We start from the raw sequence: 15,288 nt of genomic DNA, 5'->3' as shown, positions 1-15,288 counted from the left end.
CCTCTGCAAACCCTCCTTGCTCCCTGTTTCTGAGCTCCGTCCAGCCTCCTGCTCCTTCAGTATCTTTTGAGAGCCTGATTACTGTTCAGATAACTTCCAAAGAGCCAGCTGTCTTCCTCTCTTGCTTCTGTGTGCTACCTCTGTTAGTTTCTGTTGAGTATTTCTTGGATAAATTCCCTCATAACATTCAAAACTGTCTTTGATTTAGAGTTCCTCTATATTACAGGTATTTGTATTTTTGTGTTTTGGGCACATTCTAGGCTGGGAAAAAAACTTATAAATACAGGGGTTCCTGTATTTTTTTTGCTCTTCTAATAATTTTCTCCAACTTAGACCACGAAAACGGGCATTAGATGTGTATGTTTGAGGTGACTGAGGTTCGCTCTGTCGCAGGGCAGGCAGTTCAGGTCTCCCCCACGTCCCGGCCCTTGTGCTGGCAGCAGGGTGGTGTACCCGGTGGGCAGGGAGGGCAGGGGCAGGACCCTGCGGAGGTGTCGGGGTGGGGGCAGGACTGCCATACCTGCCCATAGCCCTTCAAGCAAATTGGGAAGAAGTCACCTGAGGCTGCTCGAGGGGGATTCAGAGCCCCTACCCTAACTGAACAGCCTAAGCACTGTGCTTCAGGCAGCTAAGTTAAATGCTTGAAGTAAGTTGTGCGACTGTCCTTTATGTTTAGATCTTTTTCAAGTACAATTCCTATTTAATGAGCTGTGTGTATTTTTATAGCATCTTTTAGGAGCCTTTCAAGTTGAGTCATTAAATATATATTTCTAATAACCTCTGTGTCTTAAAAGGGCAGTGTGAAATGTAAGTACTGGAAATCAAATAGTGATTCCTCTGACTTCTGAATTAAATTATTTCATTACAAATTTATGTGAAGTTGAGACACTATTTTTTTTTTTTTCTTCTTGTGATTTCATGGCCTTTTTTTATGTGGAGCTGACAAATGAGTCTGATGTTGCACTTAGAAATTCCTTCTTGTTTTGAATTTCAATAGTCTCCCACCAATAATGTATTTATTTCTTTAAATTAGTAACATCACATATCTTCAAGGTGGGGAGGGGAAGGGACCTGCTCCGTAGCACGGGCCCTAAAAATTGATCCATTAAGTCCTGTATAGGGGGTTTAATGAGAATTTTAAAGACAATCTTAAAAGCTGAAACATCTCCTCCATCTGAACAGCCTTGCTCAAACCACCATGAAGTGCCCCAAAACATGCTGGCTGTGTTCTCCAGCCCCAAAGTAACTGGAAGGATAACCCCCAGGAGGAGGAGTTGCTGCTGCTCAGTCTCTGGGGCTGTTCCACACTTGGTCAAGATGGCCAGGTTGGAGCAGGTTAGCATCAGTTGTAGTTTCTGTCATGTGAACAACTGTTCCACGAGGAGCGGTTTGACTTAGAAGTGCTGTCTTGTTTGAAACAGACCACTGGAAAGCCATCAGAGATTCATTATTAATTAACTACTTGCTGTGTTTTGTTTGTTGGTTTAACATTGGCAATGAGCTTGTTGCACGGGGCTAGAGATGAAGTTGCTGTGCCTTGGAAGATCTCATAGACTGAGGACTCAATCCTGAAAAACACTTCAAGAGACCTAAACTTTAACCATGAGGTTCTTCTCTTGATCATCAGCGGGACTATGCTTTCTCTATATGTAGATACATAAGCTTTTGCAAACCAGGAGGTTATATGGACAGGAGCAAAGAATGCATGGAGGGCATAGGAAAAGTAGTAAATTGGGAATAAGACTTAAAATAACTTTGGGGAATCTTTGATGAAATTTGCAAGAATTTGTGAATATGGGGAGAATAACACCTTTGGCTTTGCTTCAGATGTCTGTTGGACACTTCCCAAGTGATTAGTGGTAACTTTGCAGAACTAAAATAAGCCTTTGGAAGGAATAGTAGATGAAGCAAATGGAAAGGACAAATAGGAAGTGTTTGTGAACACGGAGATGTTGGATCAGATTGCACTGAAGATGAGATTTTAAATAATTGTTTTAATAAGGTGTCGTGGTTTAACCCCAGCCAGCAACTAAGCACCACACAGCCGCTCACTCACTTCCCCCCATCCAGTGGGATGGGGGAGAAAATCGGGAAAAAAAAGTGAAACTCCTGGGTTGAGATAAGAACAGTTTAAGAGAACAGAAAAGAAGAAACTAATAATGATAATGATAACAGTAATAAAATGACAACAGTAGTAATAAAAGGATTGGAATGTACAAATGATGCGCAGGGCAATTGCTCACCACCCGCCAACCGACACCCCGCCAGTCCCTGAGCGGTGATTCCCTGCCCCCCCACTTCCCAGTTCCTATACTAGATGGGACGTCCCATGGTATGGAATACACCGTTGGCCAGTTTGGGTCAGCTGCCCTGGCTGTGTCCTGTGCCAACTTCTTGTGCCCCTCCAGCTTTCTTGCTGGCTGGCCATGAGAAGCTGAAAAATCCTTGACTATAGTCTAAACGCTACTGAGCACCAACTGAAAACATCAGTGTTATCAAGGTTCTTTGCATACTGAACTCAAAACATAGCACTGTACCAGCTACTAGGAAGACAGTTAACTCTATCCCAGCTGAAACCAGGACATAAGGATAGGAAGTCAATTATTTCCCTGTAATTCTTTTTTATTATTTATTTACTTTTTTATCACGTAGGGCTATTCTCTAGTGTTACACTTGCCCACTGCAAGTTGTGACGTTCTAGAAACGAGAAATATTCAGTGCTTAAAGCACACGAGATGGGAAGTCAAGAGACGTACACGTGAAGGGGTGGCTTTGCAGTTTCCTCACTGCGTGACTGACTCTTGCTAGTCCTTTAGCTGCTCTGGATGTGGTTTCCCCACCTGTGGAACGAGGTTTGCCTGTCTCGTTGGCAACTGTGAGGTACAGCATGTGTGTGTGGCTGATACTCCACAGAAACAAGCGGTTATTTGAAATGTGAGGTGCAACTAGAAACTGCAGTATTACAGCCCCAGTAGGACCCGTTTTAGGAATCAGTTTCTTAATTTAGTTGTAAATAAGGCCCAAACTTACGTTCTTTTAATTCTTAGTGTTTAGGACTTGGTTAGCTCGTTTCCAGACCTTGCCAGTGGTGTGCGTTTCCCCTCAGAAACGAACTGCTGTTCTCTGGAATCTTGAAGAAGTGAGGCTGTGGGAAAGAAAGAAAGAGAGAGAGAAATGCCCCCTTTATTTGCCTCCTCCTCGGGCAACCTGACAAGAAGTGGCCCCGCAGCCGCTGTCGTTAGTTCGTCAGGGCCGCCGCCGGGCGCCGTGAGGCGGTTGCTGAGGCGGCGGGGGGGGGGGGGGGGGGGGAGCAGCGGCGCTCGGCTGCTCCCCGCTCGGCAGCGGTAGCGTCGCGTCGCAGCCAATGGCGGCGCGGCGATAGCGCGTCGCAGCCAATGGCGGCGCGGCGGTAGCGCGTCGCAGCCAATGGGGCGCGGCGGCGCGGGGAGCGGGCCGCGGCGGGCGGGAAGGCGGGGGGGGGGGGGGCAGCCTGCGGGGCGGCGCGGCGCCGGCAGGGGCACCTGCGGCGGCGGCGGTGGGCGCGGGAGGCGGCGCCGGGCGGCTGGGGCGTTCGCAGCGCTGAGAGGGGCAGGCTCGGCCCCGCCGCCGCCTCGCAGGCCTCCGCCGCCGTTCGGCTCCCCCCCCCCCCCTCCCCTTTCCCTCTCCCCCTTCCCCTCCCCCGCGGCGCCTCGCAGCGCCCGTTCCGCACCGAGAGAGGCGCCCGGCGTCAGCGGACCTCCATGTACGACAATTTGTACCTGCATGGATTTGAAGACTCGGAGGCGGTAAGTGCTACCCGAATTGCTTCTCTGTTGCATAATTTGGGGGGGGGGGGGGGGGGGGGGGGCAGCAGGATTTCGGGGTCCCGGCAGAGCTTGCCGTCGGTCAGCCGCGCTTGTGCTCCCGCAGGCGGCGGCAGGCAGCGCCGGCTCCTGCTCCGCTCACGTTCAGCGGTGTAGCAGGGAAAGCTGCTCATGACACAACACTCGGTGCGTGTTTGGCAAAACAGCAGCAGAAGTTGCTCGGCTGCCGTCCGTATCGCGCATTATCCTGGCCAGCCGGCCAGCCTTGGGCTCCTTTGGTGTGGATGAACAAAGCAGCGGTGCAGGTGCCGTTGGTGGCCGAGGCATCATCGGGGCGACGGTGTCTGTATTGCCCAAAAAGAAGCCGGGACAGGCTGGCGTTGGTCCTTGGGAAACGATGTCCCCACCGCCTCCCCCCTTAGTCTGTAACAGCCTTGCTGGGAAGCCGGTGGCATCCCTCGCAAGATGGTTCTCTTGCAACGCGGAGGCCCCCCGTTACGGTGGTTTGAGCTCGAAGCCCAAAATAAGAAACGTTAGCGGCGGTCGTCCAAGTGGCGTTTCTTTCCAGCCGGAGCTGCGCGGGAGCCCTGTGGGGCAGAATTACTCGGGGCAAGGGAAACTGCTGGGATTGCGATGAACATGCTGTTCCATATTAAACAGGAATCTGTTACATAAGGCGTTGTGGCCAGCTTGTAAAATATACAGATTATAACATAAAATAGAGTGTACGTCAGTGCAGACGTATGTATCGTATGATGTGGTATCCCCAGGAGAATGGACAAGATCCTGTATTGCTTCAGATGAGGCTTTTTTCCTTGCCTGACAATGAGGTCGTGTCGGTCTAGGACTGGGAAGTGTAATCTGTCTACGTGTTGCCTCACATACTAGCAACTTGTTTTAGCATCCGTTTATTTCAGAGGGAGAGGAACCACAACTGTGCAGAATTGAAATTAAATAATGCCGTGTACCATGTTGAGAGGAGACCCTGTGTATTTGAATCCTTCAAAACTATGTATTTGAATGCTTTCAAAACTGTGCTTCTTTGGGTCAATTTAGAAAATCCTGCCTTTTTAGCATGCATATGTTAATTTGTGTTTTGTGTTTTCTCTCACTGCTGCTTACAAGCTGCCATGCCAAGTGCATATGAGCATGTCGGTTTCTTTAGAGATGTGTTTTAGGATCCAACTGGATGTTTCTGTAAACCAGGCATTTTTAAGGCAAAGCGTGAATTCTTGGGAACTGTTCTCAATCCTGAATCTGTCTTGTGCTGGTATAATGTCTTTCAGCAAAGTATAAATACGCTTCTAAGAAGACAACTTGAAAGTATAGTAACGTGACTAAGAAGGCTAGCTTGCTGGATAGTGGTTGCTGTAGAAGAAATGTTCTATCTATAAAAGCCAGATTTTAGAGGTCACTAGAGAACACAGATAAATATCTAGCGGGATTCAGGGGTGCTTCTGAGATGCTTAACGCCGTGCCTTTCAGTAAAGCCCCACTGGTTTCTTCCAAGAACATTATTTGGGAAAAGCGGTTTAAGCAGTTTTAATGGCAGCAGAAGACCAGAGATCTACCTGTTACACAAACATCTGTGTTAGGATTTGTACTGTAAGAACCATGTTAGTAACAGAAGAGGGGAACTAGGTCTTTAGCTCTCCACTTTGAAGGACTTGGATGAGGATGTAATTTCCAGGTTCCTTATTAGTTTGTGATAATGCTGTTTACAGCTTTTGTAATTTTACAGTCTCTCAGTTCTTCGGAATGTTTTTGATAGACTTAACTCCTGGAATCGTGGGAATATGTGAGAATCTCAGCTTTCATCAACAACAACAAAAAACCAACCCCAAAACCAAACCACCAAACCCTAACAGCAATGTGGATCTCATAGTCATATGGAAAAGCTTGGGGCCGTAAGCCCAAAGGCTCAGATACAAAGTAGATAAAATTCCCCTAAGTGTTTGCTTGCTTTATGCTCCTGAACCACATTATACCTTATTATTATTTTGGATTCTGACTCATGAATTGAGAATGCCTGCTGAGACAATATTCTGGCAAACAGGTAGCGTGATGGGTCATGTGAGTATTACTTTCAAGCCAAAGACAGCCAACGTAATAGAATTAATATAGTGAAAAACAAATCAAGGGTAGAATACTGGTTCCCTGCAGTTAAGAGAAAATAACTGTGAGCATGCAAAGATTAAAGAAAAGGCCCCTGTATTGTTCTGGGTTTTAGGACTTGGAAGGCTTAGCCCAGATGTTGTGCAGCTAGTGAACTGAAGGAGCTACGAGCTTGTATACTCTATGTGCCTTTCATTCCCTGAAGCACACAGAGATGTGATCGAGGACTTGTGCTACTTGCAATGCTTCTAGCATAAAATAAATCATATCAAGATGAGTCATTCTAGTACAGTAACGTCTTCCTAAAGTAGGCATTTGCCCTTATAAAACCCATACAGCCTAATATTCATGGCAAGAAATAAGAGCTAACAAATCATTGGTATTTTTTTACCTCAGTTTTCATTATTTTGCACGTGGACCATGTTCACTCCTCATTTTCTCTGAAGGAAGTCCCAGTGCATGTCCGAAGCAGCAGAAGGCTGTTTGGAACCTGGTGAACTAGCAGCTTTCACTCAGAAGGTCTGTATCAACCTCCAGCTTGGAAGGCAGCTGCTCCAGAGTGAGCCTAACCGGTGCGGCTGCTGAGCGTGCTTTAGGCGCTCTCCCCGGCAGGACTTCTGCGGACATGCGGTGGGAGCTACAGCTGTGCTTAGCTCTAATGATAGGGCCAGAATGAAAATCCGCTCACCCTCCTTTCTTGGGGTTTGTCCCTGCAATGTAAAGACAGTGGCTAGTGGGTTGGGTTTATCGTGGTGAAACTGTTCCTTATAGATGAAAGCAGAGAGAAGAGCAGTGGTTGTGATCAAGGGTTAACCTTTGTCGATCTTCACTGGACTGAAATAGATGTGTGTTGCTGAGTGCCTCTGAACTGCTTCAAGCTAACCTAGTGGTATTACAGTTAGAAATCAGCTGAATGGCACAGTGACTTTCAATTTCCGTGATGAGTTTTTTCAGTAATAAAACTGTACCCATTGTAAGTCCTGCGTGTACACATCAAATTTTAATTTGCAATAGAGGCAAAGGTGAAAGATCACTGTATGGCACCTATACAGAATAAACAAGCTCACTTTTGGAAGGGTGCTATAAAATCAAAACATTTAAAGATAAGGAAGCTGAGGTATTTACTGAATTTATACCTAATCTCTTCTGGTAGATAATACACAGATTAACTGATCAGAGAACACTCTAGGAGAAGTGTGCAGGTGAAATTTTTCTGTTAAACCCAGAAACAAACATGACATTTTTTAACAGTGAACAGATATATAGCTGATGTTTGTAATTGAAGCTGCTATTATAGTGTGTTTGTGTGTGCGCATACATATAAAATATATGCAAAAATACGTATTTATGTACTTGTAAAGAAATGGGTTGAGTCTGTGCAGGGGTGTTACAATCCCTCACCAGCTGTGATGATTAATGTGAAGTAGATGATGCACTAGCTGCTGTGAGGCTTTTTGGAGGAGGAAAATGACACTGTTGAAGCTGAAAAAAACCACCAGTGATTGTAGACAAAAAGTAGTTGCCACGTTGAAGAAAAGAGTTGCAGAGATGCGGAAGCAAGCAACTTTTGCAGGCACAAGTGCCCTCGCAATGAACGCAGAAAGTGCAGGCTTTCAGGTGATGGAAGGTGCATGACCACAGAGAGAAACGACTTCCCAATGAAGATTTTTGTCTTGTTTGTTGCCCTGCCCTGTGATTTTGGGGTGCTTTTTTTAGTGCTTTAGGTAGTTCTAAACAGGGTCACCCTTTTGGGAATGAAAGCTTGTTTGCCTTGTATGGAAGCATGTCTTACATTCTTGATAACAAGAGAATAGGATATATAAAAACCCATTAGCACAGGGGGCTGAAGGCAGTGAGGTCCATTGGGTAAGCAAATAATACTGTTTTACCTTCACAATTGTGAACTGTTAGGTGTGTGTCTGTTTATGGCGGGGAGAGATCTGAATGCTGTTCGGTATGTCAGTCAAGAATTTCCCAGTGCTCTTTGCTTTCAGTAGAGACTCACATCTTTTCCAGAAACAAGCTTCAATGAAACCTTCCCATAAGAAATTGCATTTTTTTCTGTAAAATTACATTTTCCATTAAAACAGCATTTCATTGAAAAATTCTCTCCAGGAGCTAGCAACAAGTACCCTCTAACACAGAGTCGTTCCCAGCCCCAGCAAATGATTGGGAATGACACCCGCTGCAAGCAAATATCGCCTTTCTTGCACCTGCAGAACTATCAGACCGGTCCCTTTTAGATTGTTTGTTTATATTTACACCTCCAAAGCGCTCATTTGAGAGCAACACCTGAGCATGTGAAATGGCTTTCCTCACTTCTCACAAGGTGTAAGTTTTAACGCTTGTCAACACGTGAGAGGCTTTATCTTGTGTACTTGACTCGGTTATCGGGACTGTTGGAAATAGCTGCCTTTGGATAGGTGCTTAGAAGTTCAGTTTGGGTTTGCAAAAGAGCAGAGAGAGAGCAAGGGGTGGCCTGGCATGGGATTATCGAGGTCTGGTGTGGGCAGGGCTGGCGAGAAGCCGCTGTTGCCTGGCTGTGGTGGTGCCTGCGTGGCAGTGAGGGTGCTGACAGCCTGTGGCACTCGCTCCGCGTGCCCTTCTGCTTAATAACGCCAGTGTTTCCCGTTCAGGTCATCCCCTTCCTCCTTGTGTTCACGTCATTTAAGATGGCGTTTAATTTATGCCTTGTGTCTTCCACCTGTCTTTTTGGTGGGAAGTTCATATTTAAATATTGACTGGATTTCTGTGGTACCTCTCTGATCTCTGAAGAAGGAGGAAAGGTGGTCTTTTCTTGCCTTGTACATCTCTGTTGTAGTTGGTCTTTTTGTTAACTGCTTTTATCTATTCACTTTTTCTCCAGCATGGGCTCCTTCTAAGCCATGTATGCACCTTCTTTTCTTGACTTTTCTCAGCCTTTTGGCCTGCACCTAACCCTGCCCTGGTTTCCCTCAGGCTCTTCTCATCCCTGCATCCACAGTCTGCCTCCTACTGCTGATGCTAGAGGGCATCTAGATGCTCAGTACACCAGAGAAGCATGACTTTATCTTTACTGGTTTGTAAGCCAGGGTGGTGTACTTCCATCAAAGGTACTACGCAAGTACCTTTGACACCAAGAAGTAGATAAACAGTTTTGGTGGGATTCATGCCCAAATCCACAAAAGCATTTTAGATTCTGAAAGTCCTTTGGTGTCTATGGGAACTAAACACCGGTGAGACTGACCTTGGTAGCTAATGTTCAGAGTTTGCCATAAAAAGGGCAGTGAGAAGGACTGTGCATGCAGAAGCCTGCCTAGACTCTGTAGCACTTTCTACAGCCCTGGCACATCAGGGCTGTAGCAGGGAGTTGGGAAGTTGTAGCTGACGGTGCACTATATAGCATGTCATTACAGCATATAGTAGTATCATACTGGCAATGTGTGTGGTGGTAGGTATGAATTTCATCCTCAGTGTTAATGGCTTTAAGTCATACTTTAGGGTAGGAGGCTCTGCTTGGGGTCCTTTGTATTGTTAACTAGTGGCACAAATTTTGGTATTACCACAACTTGATGACGTGTGTGTAAGCTACAGGAGCCAGAAAGGAGACTGCTGTGATGCAGGGCAATAGCACTGGGCATTCATTCCACTATACTAAAGTTTGATGTGACATCTTGTGACATCTGTGTAAAAATCATGCTGATCTGTAGGATTGTCTCCAGTTATTGCATATCATTCTTGAGAGCACATTGCTGAGAAATTTTAGGAAAGAGGTGACGGGAATAGTAGGAAAATAGGTTTCATGCATCGTGCGAATGGTCAGTGTCAGTACCTCTCTTACCTCTGCAGGAGAAGGAAAGGTGGTCTTTGCTTGCCCTATACATCTTCTCAGTTGTCATAGGTTGAGAATAAGAAATAAACAAAATGTGTATTTAGAAGTGTTTTTCATCCTGTCTCTTTGGTGATTATTCTACAAAACTCTTCCAGTTAGCGTAATTTTAAAGACTTGTGCTTTGCATTCCTTTTACTTGTAACCTGTTCTGCAGTATTGCCTGCGATAAGTGTAGATCGGTACAGAAGTTGCAGCCCAAAACATCAGTCCGCTATTTATACACAGCAAATACATTTAAAGTGGCAGCTGGTGTATTCTGGTTTCTTAATCTTCTCAAAGGAGAGGTGCCACACGGGCTGTCCTGGGAAGGCGTGGTGCCTGTAGAGCACATACGTGGGAGCTGCAGTCATAGGGGACTTGTACTCTCTTCTGAAATTCATTTTCTGTGCTTGCAGAGTTTGTCATCTCTTTCTGCTATCCCAGAGCCAGTTACTGTAGTGAGTTTTGTAATACCCAATTCATTTTATAGAACATCTTTGTACAATGGGCAGCTGAGACCAAGCAGAAGGCTTCATACAGCTGTCAAATAAAACCTGGGACTTTCAATGGGGTTAGAAGAGTTTTGGTGGTTATTGGGTACATCATTTCCACAGGTCCCTTCTGAAATTTTCAAGCTGAAGATTCAAAGTTGGTAGACTAGATCTGATTGTCATTTTATATGGCTTGATGGATTTTGCAGGCAGGGATGAAGGCTGCTAGTGCAAGTCGATGCTTTCCCCCCCACCCCCCAGCATGCTTGCCAGCAGGATTCTCTGGTGGTGAAAAGCCTGGTGATACACACCCTCTTTACAGTGCACAGAGGAGTTTTCATACTTGCAAAATCTTTGCTTGGTTTATAGGTAAAATTAATTATAGGGCGAGACTGCACAGGGAATGTGCTGCGTACCCAGCCATACAGACTGACTGTGAGATGTTCAGCTCTCCTTGAGGTTGGTGACATGAAGGGAAATGAGCTGAAGACTGCTGAAGTTGTCCTTCTTTGGGAGGTCAACTTTTATAAAACAGTGGGTAGGTGATCTCGTAAGACCCACCGTTGCGGGTCTGATCATCAGTAGGAGGCAATTGGATTTCCTTTCTGTTACTCCTCAGAGAGACCATGGATGCGTATGTGAACTGAGAGAACAGTGTTTGCAGTGCTGTTCATTTGTTGATGACACTCGGCTTCTCTTCAAGTATAGCTGTTCTTTGTTTCTCCATTTGAATTAGTTAAGTTTTCTAATGTTTAATCCAAAGAGGATGAGTAATGCCAGGACCCAGTCATTCCAGGATCATTTGCTTAACTGCTATCAGTTATCTACTTGCTGTTCGTTTACATAGGATTTTTAAAGTGTGCACTAAAGTATGTCTTGACTGGGAACATAGTCGATACTTTCTGATAAAAAGAGATTATCCTCTGCCCATTAAGTCTTCTGAATCCTCATTGAGATTTGGCTTTTACATGGTCAAAGCATTTGTGTGTTTTTGACAGTTTCAAATCTGTTTTCATTTCCATTAGTTCTTAATAGATTGCCTCGATTAATGAATCATCATCTGCCTAACATTTTTCTTTTGTATAAAGGGCTGTCTGACAGGGGTTGGAAATTTAGCTTGTTTTCTGTTTTGGGGTTTGCTTGGGTGTTTTTGCTTAGGTTTTTCCTACTAAAATTTCCAAAGTCCTAGTACTACTACAACATTAGCTATTCTTACCATGTGTAATGTTCTGTGCCCACATGAAAATGGTTTTCTATCTGACTCAGATCTTCTGTTTGTTAAATGTAATGTTGTGATACGATAGCATGGTAGTCAAATAAAACTTACAGTAAGAATCATAAATAATTTTTATAAATTACTGCCTGCTGTTTCCATAGAGGTACTTCTTTTTTTCAGCAAAAATACACTAAAATGCAAAAAAAGCTTCAAGTCATCTAAACAAAAGAAACATAATGAGGAATAGCAGACAGTGTGTGTTTTCAATTTCAACTGCAAGTAAGAGGTCAACTGATTGGGATAGTGTGTGTTTAGTAATATTGTTTGTTCAGGTGAAGGACTAAGGTGTGTAATTAACTATGGCTTTACTCCTGCTTTTGGATTCCTTCTGGTGAACTCTGGTGAATGACCGTGGAGTACAGCTGAAATGACAAGGGCTTCTCACAAATGTGCTGATCCTGGATTGCAGATTGTTTTAAAAATTTCCTGGTGCTTAAGAAAATGCTGCTGCTAGGAAGCATAAATGGCTCTCCCTGGGCTCAAGGGCATCTGAGGGAGGAATGTGGCTCTTGGTGCTGAAGGAACACATCATAGGGATAATAAATAACAAGGGGAGAAGCTTAACCTAGGATTTGTTGATGTCATGGCTTGCTTCCCTATCTCCCTAAAACACGTTCTGCTTGTGAGATACTGAGCTGTTAGATGTTTTTCCATTGAGTATGCATTTACAGATAGTAGAGCCTGGTTTTAAAAATCAGCAACTTACACAAATGCAGATTACTTTACAAACAGGACAAGCCTGGCAACTGTTTGTGGTCATTTGGAATCCAGTAGTTAATTTCAAAATGTCATTTAGCTGGCTGAATGCTGAGTTCTCTGTAGGGATCGCAGGTGGTGTCAAGATTTGCTTGCAAACTTCCGTCAGATCCTGATTTGTATTTTTCCACAGTGCTTTGTTGCTGATTTCCATGCCAACAGTGAACTGTTTTCAGTTCTCAAGTGTCTCATTTTGCCATGTCCCTTCCTTCTTTCCATGTCTTCAACATGTACTTACATTCAGGTGCAATATGTTTGTGCTTCTGCATGGAGCACAGAGAGGAGATTAACAGACTGTTAACAGGCACGGTCTTGGTCTTGGTCCAGGTAGTTTCCCTCTTTCAGAATAGGTCCATCACTAGTGGGCATCTTGGTTCTCTTCACTCATGACATCTTTCAGGTCATGGACCTGCATATGCCAACTGAATTTAGCTGCCTGCCAATCACTCCTGATGTAACATCGTCTGTGTAGGCAACTGTGTGGGAGCGTGGCTTAGAGGGAGCTTTTCATTGTTTGTTTCATAAACCAAAGAAAAGAAAGATTGGACTGCAGCTTCCTTACCCCATTATAGCATATTGGCTCATGCTGGAACACTGATTGTGCCCATCTTTCTCTGTGTTACTGGGCATCAGAAAGGATTTCTTTGGAAAAAGACATGAGAGAGCAGCTCTTGAAAAATGAGAGATGTGGACAGATGGGTTCGTTAGAGGAGAATGCCTCCAGGCACAGGTAGGCAGTGTAGTTAAGCATGTGCTGAACAACTTCGGGGCCTCCTTTTCATTGCTTCTGCATCTTTCATTACCTTCCCTTCCTCTAAGGTTCTGTCTTTCCTTAACTTGGCTGAGTTCCTAACATACTCACTTTGAACAGATGATGGGTTTGTGTCTATATATACACATACATATGTGTATATACATACATATGTATATATGGGGGGTTGAGCTCAGGAGGTCCCTTCCAACCTCAGCTATTCTGTTACTCTATGAAAATTGAAGTAGGACTTTCAGAGCAGTAAGGGAGGCAAGAAGGGGGGGTTCTGTCCAACTGCAAGTTCTGATGACTCTGTCTCGTGCCTACCTATCTTTGTCTACCCCATGGCACTGATCAGGTAAACTTGATTTGTGATTTGGAGGATTACCTGTATGTACAGAGTCAGCCAAGCTCTTCCACCCAGCCCAGAGAGCTGGAGGAAGCCAGCGGTGCCTGATTTTGTGCATGCACAGCGCAGGATGTAAATCTGCATTTTCTGTTTCTCTCTAAAGCTAGCCTTGTCAGAAGGGGTTTTAAGTGTTTTGAGGAAAGGGCTCGGAAGGAGCAATGGTGGGCTTTGAGGTCTACTCTGCTCCTCAGGGCTGTGAACATTTTAGTTTTCACAAGGGCATAGAAAAGCAAGAAGACCCTGGGGGAGGGGGACAAGGGGCTGCTCTTTTGTTTTTGTTTTTTTTTCCCTAAAAAGTCAGGCAGTACAAAGGCTATATAAGTTACAGAGATGGAGCTATTTGTTTGCGCTGTTTCACCAGCATGGGGAATGCAGCCTGGCAGTGATTTGATTTATTACAGCAACATGGAAGAAATCATGAGGAAAAAATACTCCCTATCATCTTGCTGAGTCCTGAAGTGGTGAAGTGCGTGTTTTGAACAAGCTGCTAACACTTTGTATAAAACTTCACGAGCCTTTCTATTTTGAGAGAATTCTGCTTATACCAAATACATTTTCTCTGTGAGTCTTCTCTTGGTTTTTTTCCGTGCTGGGACATTTCCCTGCAAATTGACTCTTTCGTTGCTCAGCTCACTTGCGCTTTCTGCTTCCTCCTGTGGGCTGTTTGTCCTTGGTACAATGGCATCACAGATAGTGATTACATTATCATAAATGTTGTGTTTTCTTTGAAAATGTGTTGCTGTAGGTGCTGTACTAGGTGCTCTTGGTGTGTATGAGGCGGGAGGATTTTTTTTAATACCTGTGTCCATTATGGCCATAAACAAGCCCTTAGCACCTCTCTCCTCCATGGGAAGAGCTACAGGGTTAAGTGGCCAAGGCATCCTTCCCGTTCCCCCTTCCTGCTCACCTTCAGGTATAACCTGAAAATCTCTGGCCTATTAGTTCAAACTAAACTTTTTCAGAACTTTTGAGAACATTTTAATTCTTTAATCTCTTATAATAAGAACCCTGTGAATAAAATCATGTTTCTAATGGCTACCTCCCCTATTCTGCTTCTTTACAAACTTCTCCTTTCTGTGTGGGATTTCTTGACTATTTTTAAGCCACATTCCTTCTGTGATTGGTGTATCACCTGAAGAATGTATCTCTCTCTTGCCTGGGAAAATGATGTATTCTGACAAATCATCAGTTAATCTCTACTAAGAATCTCTGCTAGGTCATGAGATACCATGATAAAATTTTATTTTTCAGAACAATTAGTGGTGATCTCATCAGGTGCTGACAAAACAAGCTGCAGCATCATTCTTGGGCAGAGAAGTTTCAGTTATGACCAATGCAGAGAAAACCACCAAGCAAAAAGATCCAGTGGCAGGTAGCCCTGCCTTTGTCAGCAAAAGCTGCTTCTGTCTGAGACCTAGCAGCAGCCCCTGGCACCAAGGGCTCTGTCCTAAATGGCATGATGAAAGCTCAAGAATAAACCTGCTGCACTCCAGGAATGACAAATACCACAGAAATATGTCTCCAAGTGACACCAAGCTAGGAAAAAAAGTACCTGTTATTCAGCAGGCTGTGATGGTACTCGTCCTGCCTCCACCAAGGCAGTTCTTGCTGGTGACTCAAGCTAGATTCATGAAAGGTTTGTCCAGTGTGGGAATGCAACTAAGCTACCAGCATGAGCATGATCTGCAGTGTCAAGTGCGACTTAAACACTGGTGCTGCACCTAGAAGAAATTGTCCTGCTTCCAGCTACCTCCTGGTGTACGCTCTCCCTGCTGATGAGCAAAAAGCTGCATCTGCTGCTGTGTATGGACTCCACTTACCTGGCTGAGGTGTCAGC

General features: G+C 44.7%; 1 protein-coding gene across 5 annotated transcripts in view; it reads left to right on the top strand.

Moving 5' to 3' along the window:
• The window catches only part of CACNB4 (calcium voltage-gated channel auxiliary subunit beta 4), a 109,975-nt gene that overhangs the window by 38,250 nt on the left and 56,437 nt on the right, over window positions 1–15,288 (top strand). Inside the window, exon 1 of one of the 5 annotated variants that reach the window (XM_049805562.1) lies at window positions 3,487–3,785. The exons of the other annotated variants lie outside the window; for them this stretch is intronic. Within the exon in view, the coding sequence (XP_049661519.1) occupies window positions 3,741–3,785 (45 nt within the window). The 5' untranslated portion in view covers window positions 3,487–3,740. Of the gene's footprint in view, window positions 1–3,486; window positions 3,786–15,288 lie in introns of those variants that run through there. 5 annotated transcript variants of the gene reach the window in all.

Source organism: Accipiter gentilis, chromosome 1, assembly GCF_929443795.1.
Source record: "Accipiter gentilis chromosome 1, bAccGen1.1, whole genome shotgun sequence".
In the NCBI taxonomy this organism is placed as follows: Eukaryota; Metazoa; Chordata; class Aves; order Accipitriformes; family Accipitridae; genus Astur; species Astur gentilis.
This window is presented reverse-complemented; position numbering and strand designations above follow the sequence as displayed.